Below are 14,489 nucleotides of genomic sequence, written 5' to 3'. Positions count from 1 at the left end.
TTATTGGATTTGATGTCAAACATTTAAAATACACACTTTTATGTCACAAACAGATAGCTTCCATTATGGTTTGTAGTATTATATAACCCATTTGAAATAATCTGCAAAGACATTTGATACAGTACGTTTCACAATTACAAAATAAGGCTAAAATGATAGACCGGGGAGGGCAGGTTCAGTAGCAGTGCACAAAATTAAGACATTTTAAAATAATCTAGTGTCTACATCAGTGCAGGTTGTAACATCGTCTTTGGGGTTAGTGCAAAACATAGACAATGACATTAAAAAGACAACGTACTTAAACACTCCAGTCCGTTATTCACAACTTCTCAGTTAACCCATTACAACAGTCTGCAAATTTGATCATGCATGGTACAACGACAAATGTTTCCCATTGCATAACAACACAAATCAGGCAGTTTGATAGCTTTTATGGGAATGCATGTTGTTACGTAGTTTTTATGTCACTGGTTTGTAAAATCTTTTATTTTGTCACAAAACTCCCAAGAAATGTTTAAACTGACGGCATTGCCTGCTCTGGCCATTGATTGTCTCGTTTTATGTCATTTGGCACAAACTGATTATCCCAATCAGGAGACATTCATTCCTCATTGTGCATTTGCATAAAGATTCAGAATCTCGTTTGTACCTCAGAAGACTCCCGCCTCTGTGAGCAGAGTGGCCGTCTCGAGCATCAGCGCTTTCACATAGACGCGTACGGTGTAGAACATGGTGACAAAGTCCTGGGTGCTAAACAGAGTGTCTGCCAGAGCGAAGCCCAGAGTGGAGGGGATGAACCCACGGCCGTACTCCACCATCCACGTCCCGGCGCTCCACTGGACTGACGTAGCCTCTCCTACTGTGTGTACTATGAGGTCACCTGGGGAAACATGCAAAAGAAAAGCTTAGGTGAACATTACTATACCTCAAACTATGGAACTTCTACCCAGCTAAACTCAACTACCAAGTGATATTGGCTTTAATTTCATGAAATCTTATCACCCGTTCCCACCCTCACCTATGGTCATGAGATTTGGGTAATGACCGAAAGGACTAGATCGCGAATATAAGCGGACGAAATGAGTTTCCTTCGCAGGGTGGCTGGGCGCACCCTTCGAGATCGGGTGAGGAGCTCAGTTACCCGGGAGGAGCTCGGAGTAGAGTCGCTGCTCCTTCACGTCGAAAGGAGCAGCTGAGGTGGCTAGGGCATCTGTTCCGGATGCCCTAGCCGCGGGAGGTGTTCCAGGAATGTCCTAGTGGGAAAAGACCTCGTGGAAGGCCCAGGACACGCTAGTGGGACTATGTCTCCGAGCTGGCCTGGTGTCGCCTCGGGGTCCCCCCAGAACAGCTGGAGGAGGTGTGCGTGGATTGGGAAGTTTGGGCATCTCTGCTGAGACTGCTGCCCCCGCGACCCGGCCCCGGATAAAGCGGGTGGAAATCATATCAAATAAACTAGTTATTGCAAAATATCATTATATGAAAAGTCTGTTTTGAGTTTGCCTTAAACATGTCAAAGCTCATTTTACATTTACATTTATAGAACATTCATATGGCGCACTCACTCAATTTATATGTCATTGTTTTGAATTGTAAAAAACAACCAAACAAATGGGCAGGACTGTCAGGCACACTAGAAACACAGAATGATCAATTACCAGGATAGTAGATTTCACTCTTTGTGGTGCCCTCCTTCCACTGTCTGAATGTGCCAGAGATAACTGTGTCAGAGATCTCAGCCCAGTAACGACCTAGAAAGAGAGGCATTAAATACACAAACCACGTTCATAACAATAAGCACCAAGCCCCACCTATCGACCCCCTCACCTGAATGCCCTCCGGTATCCACCGCGGTGCCAAACAGCAGCAGGTATTCCGTGAGTGACGCGTGCAGCAGACACATGGAGCCCATCCATCCTCCAGCGTTCACAAACACCCACTGCAGGTCCTCGTCTGGGAGGATGTGACCTGGATATCTGGAGCCAAAACATACAGATTTAAAAATGAAATCCATTTATTCATTTCACGCCACTCCAACTACATGAGCACAGTTCATGTTAAGAACGATTCACACACAGTGGAGGGAGAGGGAAGCTGGGTAAAGATGTCTTGCTCACAGTGAAGTATGACCAAATAAAATCATGATACAAAACTTTGCAGTTTCTCCCTCATGAGTGAAAAGTATTAAGCAACACTGGTTTGCAGAATTTTGGTTAAGGAGATGTGGCCATGTTTTGTATTTGACAAGACTATATGGGGCCTCGAACTACTTATACGGATGTGGGTGAGTATGAAATTACTCATAAATTACGTTTATGTTTGTAGCAGGTCACTAGTTGTATATTCAACAAAAATGTCAACACACATTTATTTGGAAGTACACACAGTTTCCCCTTAACACTAACCGACTTTTACCTAAATGTTTACAGATCGTGTTCAGTGTTTAGTGTACTCAATACATTGGTGCAAAAGAAGAAATAAATCAAAGAGAAATACACGTAAATTTGACTCATTAAAGGCTTGTGGATGATGTGGAAAATCTTTAGGGGCCTATTGGAAAGGGCTGGAGAGCTACAGGTCCTACAGGTTGGAGGAGTTTGGAGGGAAATCAATAAGTCAAATGTCAAGTTCTTAGTGCACAAATTTACGTCAACTAACACTAATGCAAACACCCGTTGTCAATCAGGGAACAGTGAAAAGCTAGCGGTGCGGTTTGGTTTTGGTTTCCTTGTACACTGTGACTTCTTAAAGCTACATTAATGTTGTAAATGAATAAATCCCATTTCCACGTGCCTTTTGAGGTCTTTTGTTGATTAATGCAGTGGTTCCCCAACCTTCCTCGTCTTGCGTTTGCGAACCCCTTGGACCTTTCAGGGGTAGTCCGTGTACCCGTGTGCCCCTACTACCTCAAGGGTGTTGCAGCAAAAGCGCTATTTCCAAGTAAAAATACCATGTTGCGTTCTAAATAAACTTAACATTTTCACAACGCTACACATTTTAAAGCTAAATGTATATTTTCTTATCAAAACAATGTTCAGTTCCCCCCTTTTTTTGCCAGCAGGTTCATCACAATATTCTACAGTGCCCATCATTTAAAATTGAGGCGGTGGGCAGGTGAGAATTCCATCATAGCAACTATGGCAACGCTCACAGTGCAGATTTCTTATGTCTTGGTTTTTGGCTAATGTGTTCACCCTTACTACAACACTCCACATGAAACAAAAACAGTCCCAAAGTTCAGTGTCCTCTCTCTCAGCAAGTAGAAAAGAGGGTCCAATTATACTCTCATAAAAGGTGGAGACCACATTCAAAAACATTTGAGATTGATTGGTCTGTAAAAAGGACTTTCCATCCATAAATGTGTCAGATTTGTGAATCCAATCGCTTCCAAATAATGGTCAATTTCAACATTTATCAATTTTACTTTTTAAAGATTTCTCTACCATAGAGTTGTATTGGCCCCTGCCCTCCAGCCGAAATTATGACTTCAAATTCTAGAATGTGAACGCAACCTACAGTTCCAAGTAAGTCTCCGCTAGTTCCTCGAGTCAGCAGGGCCCCACACACCTGGTTGGGAAACACTGGATTCATCGTAATTGGAAAAAAAAGTATAGTCAGTACTTCCAATCCCAGTGATCTCTCTTCCTCACACTGTTCCGCAGTCTAAGATCTTTATAGTGACAGGGAATATGACTCAATAATTAGACTCCAAAGCGGATGAAGGGCAGTCTCAGATAATCAGATCACTGTGGAGATTACCTTTGACACACATGTAGGATCAGTGTTTGACACCACCACCGGCCGGACAGGACCTATTTGGGATTTTTTGGATTATTGAATCAAAAGCTGCAGCCTTTTTTAAGCCCGTTTTCAAAACAAAACATTGCTAGAAGAACAACAACCTTATGAATGCATAGTGTACCTCTTCCTCAGCTCCACAACCACTTTAGAGAAGGCCAGTTCATGATCCAAACCTAAAAGAAAGAAGAAGAAAATAATCATACGAACGGATAAACAAATAAAGTGCAAACAACAACAAGTTGCATGGGAAAAACTGCACACGTTCGGAGCTGCTGCAATACCTAAAGTGAACTTCCACAGTCAAGCTCACCTGCGTACTGTTTAGCTAATTTGGCAATGTCCTCCTTATTGAAAACGTGTTCCTTGGTTTCTACCCAGTGCTGAATGAGAAGCACGGCCACGGCGGCTACTGAGAAGAAAACCAGCAGCTTCAGGGTGATTTTGAACACAGACATGGTACAAACTAAAGAGTCACACAGGTAAAAGGAAGGCAAGGGGACACGGACTACATGTGGACAGGCTGAGGGGGAGACAGCGGCACAGAGCTACGAACACGCCATCAGCCAAAAATCCACTTACAGACACTCTGGAGTGACGTGGGGGCGGGACAACGCAAGCCGGCCAATCAGGAAAAGGGAGAAGATAATCGAGGGCGGGCAAAGAGTCGGGTTGCCAGATACAGATAATAGATTCACGCTTTGTGTTGTTAGTTTAATGAAAAGCACAGTTCAAATTAAATAAAAAAACATAGTTTAGACAAAATAAATACTGCACGAAACACTCTGTCGCTAATGAAATGTGAAACTTGAAATGTTAGGGGTATTTAAGAGGCTTGATACACGCTTGTGTTAAATGCGGATTCGCCCAAAGAGGCTCCCGTGCCCTGCTGAGCAAAAAAACAGGAAGCAAGCGCACAAATGCATTTAAAACATGCTGTGTGGGCATTGTAAATAGCATAAAATGCGACATTTTGTATGAGTTCAAGTTTAGCGTTAGTGCGTTCACAGAAACACAATGAACGACCTTGATGAGTTTGATCCAAAAGGTAAGGAGTGTTGCAAAGGCAAGCTTGAGTTCAGTTTATCATTTAATTTGTTCATTTGAGGAAAGCGTTTGACAGATTTCCTCCATATGAGCTCACGTGTCGTGCCATAAACTATGTGTGTTCTAGAAGGAAAGTAAACTTCAGAATCTTGTCACTTCCTTATTCTTGCAGTTGCTAAAATCGTGATGAACTATACCTGCCTAAACGTTTTGACAGGTCTGTTGTACACTGGACTGAAGCACGTGACATGACTGAGCTGTGTTCACAAATCTGAAATTCTGAAATTCATCAAATTTGAATTGCTTTGCTACAACTTAGTACAACACCTCTCGATAACTTGAGATAATTTTGTCTGTATGTTGTATTGCGTGTTGAAGTATTGCTGCTTCAAAATATTATTATCAAAGTAGTAAAGGTGTTTGATAAAACTCCTCTAAGTATACTTAAGTATTTCTTGCAGTATTTTTTCTTTGCAATAATGATCACTTTTAAAGAGACTAGATGCAAGTTGGTCATTTTATGCTCACTACTGCCACCTCAGGTCTTACGCATAACTGCACTTTTGATATCGTGTATGAAGGCAATTTGGACTCGAACAACTTTTTGAGTGACAGTGCAGGATTTTAGAGGCAGTTGTGGTGAGAAAGTCTGAGCTCATTCTACACAATAGGACATTGCTGGAACATGTAGGGGGATGAAAATACTTAGTTTTACATTTTTTAAACTCTGTATAGTCCCATTAAGTACCTGTCTTCTGTCTTCAGAGCACCAGCACCTCCGGTACAACCCCCTGAAGGACAGCTGGGTGCTCGTCTCGGCCCACCGTATGAAGAGGCCCTGGGCTGGACAGGTGGAGAAGCCTCCGGAGAAGCACATCCCCAGATATGACCCCCACAACCCCCTGTGCCCCGGGAACACACGCGCCAATGGAGAGGTAGCTTTAAATGTGCTTTGAGAACACAAGCGAGTACGGTACACTGACTTGATGTATTTGTATTTTCCTATTAAGGTCAACCCAGACTATGACGGCACTTTTCTTTTCCCAAATGATTTTCCAGCTCTTCAGCCAGATGCTCCAAGTCCTGGTGCGTTACACTTCTTACTGCTCATAAGTAGCAAAGGGTAAATAAATACATTGTCTAAAACTATATAATATACGTTTTAGGTACAGATCAACATCCACTCTTCCAGTCTAAAGCTGCTCGGGGAGTGTGGTAAGATTGTTTTGAATTGAAATACAGGTCAAAGATGAATTGTTATTATTATTTTTGTTCTTACTTTTCTTGTTATTGCTATTACTATTTTTATTTATTATTTCTCCCCCATTGACATTTCATAATTATATCCTACCAGCAGTAGTTGTAAAAGATAAGATAATTACACAATGTGACCAGAAGATGGCGATGCTGCTCCACCAATGTTTAGTATAAGAAAAATGTACATCCCACAAAATGCACAACAACACTTAAACAATATAAGTTGCAGCTCCAGTGTAATGTCCAAATGATGAAACTGATTTTGTAGCGCCTCTTATTACAAATAATTGCAATAATTTACTCGTATATTGAACGTATCCAGCTTGACAATCTTTCGAAACCACTTACTCCACCTGTTCCCTGCTTCTCCCTCGTCTTTCTCCTTCCTTTATATAAATGTGTGCTTGTGTGGCTGTGTTTAAAGTTTAAAGATATTCCCCAACATTGTGCCACCGTGGGAATACTCGCATGATTCTGCCTGACAGTGCTGTTACACAGTCAATGAATAATAGATCAAGGGAAAACACCGTACAGAAGTTGCTGTTGAAACCCCCAGTGTATAGACAAAGATATACTGCTATCAATTAAAGCGTCCTCCTACATTATCTGAGATGTGACTGTCTTGCTTGTTTTCTTAATTCATGAGTTGTTTCTGTTTGTTTACCTACTGCGGCAGCACAGTGTTAGCCGATGGAGTCTCATAGGATATTATGGAGTGGAAAGCAGTTTTTCTGCCTGGAGTGTCATCCGCACAGCCAATTAGAGGACAAACAAAAGGGGAATTGAGATTTTTGGAGTGACTCTCTGGAGATTTGTGGTAGTGGTAACTTAATAACTGTGCCGTTGCCTGTTTTCAGTCCTTTCTGAACATATTGGTTGGATATACACGCAAATATGCTGAAGCAGTGCAGTTTAGGGCTGCAGGATTGATCACAGCTGATTAATTGCCCTTCACAGCTAGAAGGTTCTGGGTTTGATCTCTTGGCCAGACGGGGCTTTTCTGTGGAGTTTGCATGTTCTCCCCGTGTCTGCGTAGGTTTCCTCTAGACCGGTCTGGTTTCCCCAACTACTAAAAACATGTACAATAGACCAGGATGAATTATGCCTGTGCGTGTGTGAATGAATGATGATGAGGTTCCACACAGGAAAACAACAGTCGGACAAACTGTGCTGTGCTCTCAGTCAGAGGCTCAAAGTACTGGAATAGTCTCCGATTTTCAATAAGAGAGACTCCAACAATGGCCGCTTTTAAATCCCACCTAAAACAGTGGCTAAAGGGAAACCAGGCCTGTGAACACTTTTAGCGCTGACCTGCTGCCACTTGTTGTATTTGTGGCATTATGTTGTATGCCAGGGGACTGCAGATGGAAACTAGCATCGTTGCTATAATCAGACATATTCACATCGCAAACATTGTAGATGTTCATTAATATGCACTGTCCCTGTCAAATAAATAAATGCACGCAGCCGGGCTTCTGTCGGTCTATCCCAAAGTGCAGCCATCATGTGCGAATGATTTTCTTCGTGAAACACTGTGAAACACTTTGGGTCCATCCATTTTCCTCCACTTTATCCGGGGCTGAGTTGTGGAGGCTTGTGGAGATGCCCAGACCTCCCTATCCATGCACATTTCTTTTTAATTATCTTTTTTTCCTTGTTTTTGGTTTGTTTGTTTGTTGGTCGGGACCCATGCATGCAAATGTGCCACACTGGATTGTAGTCATGGGTTAATTTGCATCTGTTGTCTGAGTGTACGTACACGTTTTTAGAGGTTAGACAAACTGGAGCTCCCAGAGGAAACCTGAAGGTACGGGGAGAATAGACAAAAAGGCTCCGTCCTGAACTTGGTACTTTCCTGCTGTGTGGCAAGGATGCTTAACCACTGCGCCACCATGCTGCCACCTACTGACCTCTACAAACTGAAATTATACTTGCTTTTGATTAGTGCAGGAGTAGGAAATAATCACGGCATGAGATGATTTTGAGAGAAATGACTGCAGTAAAGAGCTATAAATACCCACACTGAAATTGTTGTTGATTGCTTACAAACGAAGCGAAGATCCCCAGAATCTCCTTTTTAGTCTCTGTGGGGAACAACTCTATTTGCTCGTGTTTGACCTTGAGTTTGACTTGGACAAAGACTGAGCCAACTTGCCCAGCCCTGTTTGAGCAGTTCATAATTCAGTCCACTCTCATATGAATGCCTTTGGACATGTTTAAAATATGTGAACTGAATTGGTCTTACAAAATCATAAAAGTTAGATTTTTTTTTTTTTTTTTTTTTGCCCCAAGCCTGTTTTGTTGAGAATTTAATGAAGGTAAAAAATATATATATATATATGCTAGCTGCAACTGGGGATAAAAGGAGATGAAAAAGGTGTGGCAATAACAACTTCCAAATATGTCTTGTCAGCACCAGTAATAATTCATAGACATACTGTAGTTTTGTTTTGCAACACAAGCACACAAGTCCTGTTTAATTATTGATAATGCGATGCTTGTCTATAAACATCATATCTTTTCCTACTGTAAAGCTGCAGAGACCGGCCCCGCACCTCCTTCACCTCGCAGTGCACACACTCCTGACCTGCCCCCGCGCCATGCAAACGCAAACACATGCAGGGATCACAAATGAAGTGGAATGAAGTTTTGAAGCAGCAACAGACAAACAAAATATTGCATTCCTCACTGTCCACTCAAAGCCTCAAAGCAGAATTCCAATTGCAGTTTTCTTCCCACACTTGAAGAGTTCAAAGTGATGGGCTTTTTGATTACGAATGACCACACACATCTCCATCACTACGACTTTTACAGTTTCACAATATCTATCATGGCCTCACGCTTCTTTTTCATTTTTCTCGCAGCAAGGTCATGTGCTTTCATCCTCGGTCCGACGTCACGCTGCCTCTTATGAAAAATGAAGAGGTCGTTGAGGTGATTGACAAGTGGGCGGAGCTTGTTCAGGAGCTAGGAGCGACCTACCCCTGGGTCCAGGTAACCCTATGTGTTGTACTGGGTATGAATGTTTGGTTTAAATGGTAGTGAATACAGTTTTCACAATGCTCTTGGGCAGAGAGAGTGAGGAGCTTAGGTTAGGACAGTAACATGTCAAAAATAATCTATAATATATAATCAAAACAACTGTATAATGGATGATGTATAGATTCAGATTTTGCACGCTGATGAATACATTTACTTGACTCTTTTTTGAGGAAGTGGGGGGGATCACTTTGGTGAATCGAAATTGACCGAAAACAAACAAACAACAATATTAAATTGGAGGGAAAAGGCTGAAGAAAATATATAGCAAGTTTCAGCATGAACCGATAAGCATTCATCTCTCTCATATTAAAAGCATTCATTTCTCTCATTAGAACTGTGGGGTTGTGGCCAGGGCTTGACATTAATGCCTGTTATGCAGGTAGATTTCTGCTGTAGGGCAATGCCGTCCCTTTAACAAGCCACTGTGCCAGCTTAGACTTTATCCAATTTATCTTTATTACAGTGTCCACTCCACTCAATAAGATGCTCTTTACAAAATCACTGTACTGTACAACACTGCCACTCCTCTGTACAGCTTAGATTCTCTTCCTGAGCTCAGATTGTCCCATTACGTCATCAGACAGGGTCTGGTTCTGCCTGATCTGTGCAGCCGCTGTCTGAATCTATCACTTGTATGTGCATGCTGCTTTCTCTCTCTCCCTCCCCGTGCACTGCATGGGGTGAGTGAGTGACAGTGTCTTTTGTTGGAGGTTATATACTGTATATGAATGCAGTACTGGCCTGGAGAAAGCTACAGGTCAGACAAACAACACAGACTAAAGATCAGGCTGCGCTTATTCCCTTTTGCACTGGTCACTAAAATTCTTAGCATATTAGACTATAGCTCTACTACAGGACGCTTTTAATTCAAGCCAATAAACAGTCTTTTCTATTGGGTGTATATGATAATTAATGTTAACATTACATTTATCGAAGTTGTAATAACAAATATTACTAAACTATATTTTGAATAGGTCTACACCTTTTAGTTTTAGCATATTATGACCCATTTAAAGGGCATAAAAACATCATTATTTATTTTTATTGTACCATAGGGTAGAGTAGTCAAAAAATATTCACTGAAATTACTGACAAAAATAATCACTTCAGTTTGACAAAATAAGTATTTGGTGCATATTTTCCCTTTGTGTGCTATATGTAAGATACACAGCTGAGTAGTTGTTGTTTTTTTAGTTTTTTATCTGACCTTCCCTGAAAAAGTATTTGCGCCAGCAGTACTGTTGGAAAGAATTGTGTGAAAGAGGTGTGAAGAAATGCTGTGAAGGATTCTTTAAAAAATACTGGATGCGATTGTGAACCTCAGCCGTGCTGTATATGTTGGTCTCCAATTCTTAACAGGCTGATCAATTTGAAGCCCATTCAGAACTAAAACTTAGTAAAGTTATAAAGTGCATTTTTTTTAGTCTCATTCTTCCGTGCTCCCAACACTGACCGCACTCGCCAAGCCCTGAAAACCAACAGAACCCTATGGATGATGTTAAATTAGCCCCATAATGCTTGAACTAATTGATTTTTTTTTTTTTTTTTACAACTGAAGTCAGATGAATATAAATATATAAAAGCTTATTTGGATTCTCTGCAATCTTTAACATATTCCTCCCAATTCATTCCTAACAGTACTGGCTTATTTAGAAATTAGCATAGACATCAAAGGTAATTGGTTATTGCATTAAATGGTTTAAACCGAAAGCACAAATAAGCAAAGTGTAATCGTTTGTTCACAGTGGCATAAAGAAGTGGTGGCATTCATCAAATAGGCACAATTGTTGAGCGTTGAAAGAACTTAAATCCACATGATGTTTACAGTATGGCAAGTTTGTGGACCCAATGACCAGCCGATAGGTTCAACATTTGTCATGCTTTGCTTTATACTCTCACAACAGTGGAACAACTACAGATCTCTTCATCTGGAAATAGGACGTCAAATCCGTGGACACAATCATTTACAATTCCCCATTCACTCTGTATTGTTTCAGATCTTCGAGAACAAGGGTGCTATGATGGGCTGTTCCAACCCACACCCCCACTGTCAGGTAAGCACGCCCACACATACAGGAATGCGCCGATAGATATATAAACATGTTTGCAAAGTGTGTGTTGCTGTTCTGCGTGTGTCCCTTTTTAAGTCCCGGCTAATTAATTGGATACTTTCTGAGCCCCCTCTATGCGCCGATCCCTCTTTTCACAGCTTCTCTATTCAAGTGCACACAATGCAGTTTGCACAAACGCGAGATCCGAGCCACAACAATAAAATCAAAACGTGTGAGGAAAGAGTTACTTATAATTTTCCAGCTCGACAAGCTCTTTAACACAGAAAAAGTGAATCCAGGCTTTGCTGTGAGTTAGCGGAGCATCGGTGTCATTTTCACACTGGGAGTGCGAAAGGCTTTATCGTATTATTCTTTGTTGTTTTTTTGGATATGCATAATCACACCTCAAAAAGGGCTTTGGCATTTACTTTCTCTGCTTTGTGCCAATGCGCAGATTTGCATAATGCATTAATCATCTGTGCACTGAAGTCAGAAGGCTTTGCCGCTTTCATCCACCAGGGGGCAGTGTGTGACCGATCATTTTTGCTTCAATGTCTTCCCAGGCACAATCTTTGGGGATGTTGCGCTGTTAAGAATTGGTCAGAGCTTATTTATAAAGTGTATATTTGAATGATTAAAACAAGATAAACAAATGAAATTGTGAGTTCATAAGCCATCATTTTTGTTGCTCTGTGTTTTTGTCTTCCCATGGGATAGTGCTAACTTTTCGGGATGTGGGGTAGTACACGGCAACGGTTAAAAGGATATTTGAACACAATTATGGATTTGTCTGTTGCAGAAGTTAAAATACAATTTAAATGTGTGATTTGATGCATATGAGATTACATCTGGCTCAAACAAGCTGGTGTAGAAATGTAGAAAGCCTTTGGAGAGCTACTCGTTCAGGCTGGAGATCCTTGGTGTAGATTGTTGCCGTTTGGAAAAGCAGACAATATCATATGCCGTTTGATTGTATTTTAAGTAACGCTAATAACATTCAACGAGTGATGTTTTCTCTGAGCTGCGCTGAAGCCAAAGTGATCGCTCCATGGCCGGTAGGGCTGCAAAATATATCGCGAAAAAGATCGTATCGCGATATTAGCTGATGCAATATCCGTATCGCGAGAAGCCACAATATATCGCAACATCACCATAGCCTTCATCTGACTGAGATCGACCCATTTTTTTTGCAAACTCGTAACTCATGCATTGAAGTCATGTGGAAAAGTTCAGTTTTAGCTTAACATTTACTAGCTTTGTTAAATTCTTCCCTTGTTTTTTTGTCCTGATGGGGTGTTTTTTTTAAGTCTTCTTTTGAGACAATTTGCTGAAAAAAAATGGAACGTATCCTGTTTGGTGAAATATCGCAATAATATCGTTATCGCGATATTGCACAGCCGTATCGCATATCGCAAGTCGCTTCAATATCGTGCAGCCCTAATGGCCGGGAAGTGTTGGGTTTGGAAGGTTTACAAAGCCGTGTATTAATGCAAAGCTATAATAGCAACAACAAACAACAAGCAAAACAACAAAGCCAAAACAACTTTTTTTCCTCCAGCTTCTAGTTTCCTGCTCTCTGCTTCTAATCACTGTGTGTAAGTCTCGCAAGCGGCAGGTTCGGGGTTCAAACATGTTCAAAGGATTTTTTGGTAAATCTAGCTTTATATTGTTAATGTTCGAAACACACATGCAAACAGAAAACAAATAATTAGCTGTATTTTCTATTGTAAGATGTGTTTAAGATGTGTTCCAGTTTGATATTACCAAAGCAAACCGCTCAGTATTTGGTTCATGGCAAACACATGTGCATTGCAAGTATTATATCGTTTTGTCCACATGAGCATATGAATCACATATTAAATTATGAATTTATGATTGTATTCAGACTTATTCCATTGTTCTCCATTTTTGCTATGCAGTTTTTGAACATTCATCAAAGTTTAGGTCTGTGATAATATCAATTATTTATTTCCATTATATAGAAAGGTGCTGACCGTGTAGTAGCAGGAATGTAGCTTTTGAATACAACAAATATAGTAATAAATGATTGACTTTGTATAAACAATGTAGAAGTACAGCACTGCCTGAGCCCACTGATGATTACCCATTCCCTTCCTGAGCTTCACTCATTTTGTCACGCTAGGTTTTCTGTATTTCTTTCTTCTTGCTGCGCACATTTCCTTTACTAAAGATATCAAAGTCAGTCCAAGCCCAGAATGGCTCTTGTGTGTGTGTGTGTGCAAACCCTCCAAGCCAAAACCTAACAAGCATACTGTGCATCTGAAACTCTGAAGAATAATGAACAGAAAATGTTAATCACGGTTTGAAGGCGTCTTTCGGCTTCGGATAAAGTTAGTCTCCAAGGAACAGGGCAGTATGTTGTTGGAATAGCAATATGCCTCTTTTGATATGACCAGCCCAGACCGTGTTCTGGAGAAGGTTAGTCAAGCATTTGAGTTTGTTCAAAATCAGTTGACTCTAGGGGGTAAAAGGAGATTGCTCGCGCTAAGCAAAGGTTATATCAGGTGGTAGGAGTTAATAAATGTATCCCAAATGAAATCAAAGGCTGGATAATGTGACCTCAGATTAACTGCACATTTGGGCCCATTTCTTTTGTTGTCCATTTGAAGTAGTATAATTACCTACAACCTACGCGCTCTTCTAGTGAAAAAGCATTTCTGATTGAAGTAGAATCCTAAGAAGTTTGTCCGAGGGCAGTTCTTGGCTGAGTAGAACAGTGTTTTAGATTTACGTTTTCTCACATGTGAAAGATCTGCTTTGTGAGCAGACCTGAGACCGCTCTGGGTTCAACTGAGGTACTTCAATGTTAGTTCAGTCGCATTCACACACTATCGCTCCAAAAGCCACACCATCAGCGTTACGACAATCAGCTGTTCGCCAAGCTCATTCCCCTGACAACGGGCATCAAGCGTTCACGTCCATGGAGTTACGCCGTGGGCTTTACTCTCTCGTGGTTACAGGGAGGCTCATCAGTAGTAGAATCCTGTCACACAAAAGAGGAATGAAAGCCACACTGGTTTGGCTCAAGGTCGGCCGCCTTCACACCACACCTGCTCCAGAGTGCGAGAGGAGGCGCTCCAACACCACCTGTTTTAGACGTTTGCGGAACGGCAGTTTAGTTCTGTTACGACCCGGCTCTGCTAGTTAAGGACGCAACAAAAACCAAGATGTAAAATGGTAAAATAAAGTTGTAATTTAATAAAAGGAGTGTAAAAGGTAAACGAAGGAGTGACAAAAATAACCAAACAAAGGCTGCTTACAGTGTTTACAAAAAGG

At 41.2% G+C, this 14,489-nt stretch overlaps 2 protein-coding genes across 2 annotated transcripts in view; one reads left to right on the top strand and one right to left on the bottom strand.

The window, feature by feature from the left end:
- Positions 1–29: 29 nt before the first annotated feature.
- On the bottom strand, positions 30–4,347 carry sigmar1 (sigma non-opioid intracellular receptor 1). The gene is made up of 5 exons (XM_079582643.1): positions 4,109–4,347; positions 3,920–3,971; positions 1,825–1,973; positions 1,656–1,748; positions 30–880 (listed from the first exon to the last, which is right to left on the bottom strand). The coding sequence occupies exons 1-5, from the start codon at positions 4,251–4,253 to the stop codon at positions 651–653; spliced, it is 669 nt and encodes a 222-aa protein (XP_079438769.1). The 5' UTR covers positions 4,254–4,347; the 3' UTR covers positions 30–650.
- Positions 4,348–4,683: 336 nt separating this feature from the next.
- The window catches only part of galt (galactose-1-phosphate uridylyltransferase), a 40,284-nt gene continuing 30,478 nt past the window's right edge, over positions 4,684–14,489 (top strand). Inside the window, exons 1-6 of the mRNA XM_079582626.1 lie at positions 4,684–4,843; positions 5,608–5,777; positions 5,853–5,928; positions 6,009–6,057; positions 8,964–9,093; positions 11,139–11,195. Coding sequence (XP_079438752.1) covers positions 4,813–4,843; positions 5,608–5,777; positions 5,853–5,928; positions 6,009–6,057; positions 8,964–9,093; positions 11,139–11,195 — 513 coding nt within the window. The 5' untranslated portion in view covers positions 4,684–4,812. The remainder of the gene's footprint in view (positions 4,844–5,607; positions 5,778–5,852; positions 5,929–6,008; positions 6,058–8,963; positions 9,094–11,138; positions 11,196–14,489) is intronic.

Source organism: Gobius niger (assembly GCF_951799975.1).
Source record: "Gobius niger genome assembly, chromosome: 2".
NCBI classification, from domain to species: domain Eukaryota; kingdom Metazoa; phylum Chordata; class Actinopteri; order Gobiiformes; family Gobiidae; genus Gobius; species Gobius niger.
This window is presented reverse-complemented; position numbering and strand designations above follow the sequence as displayed.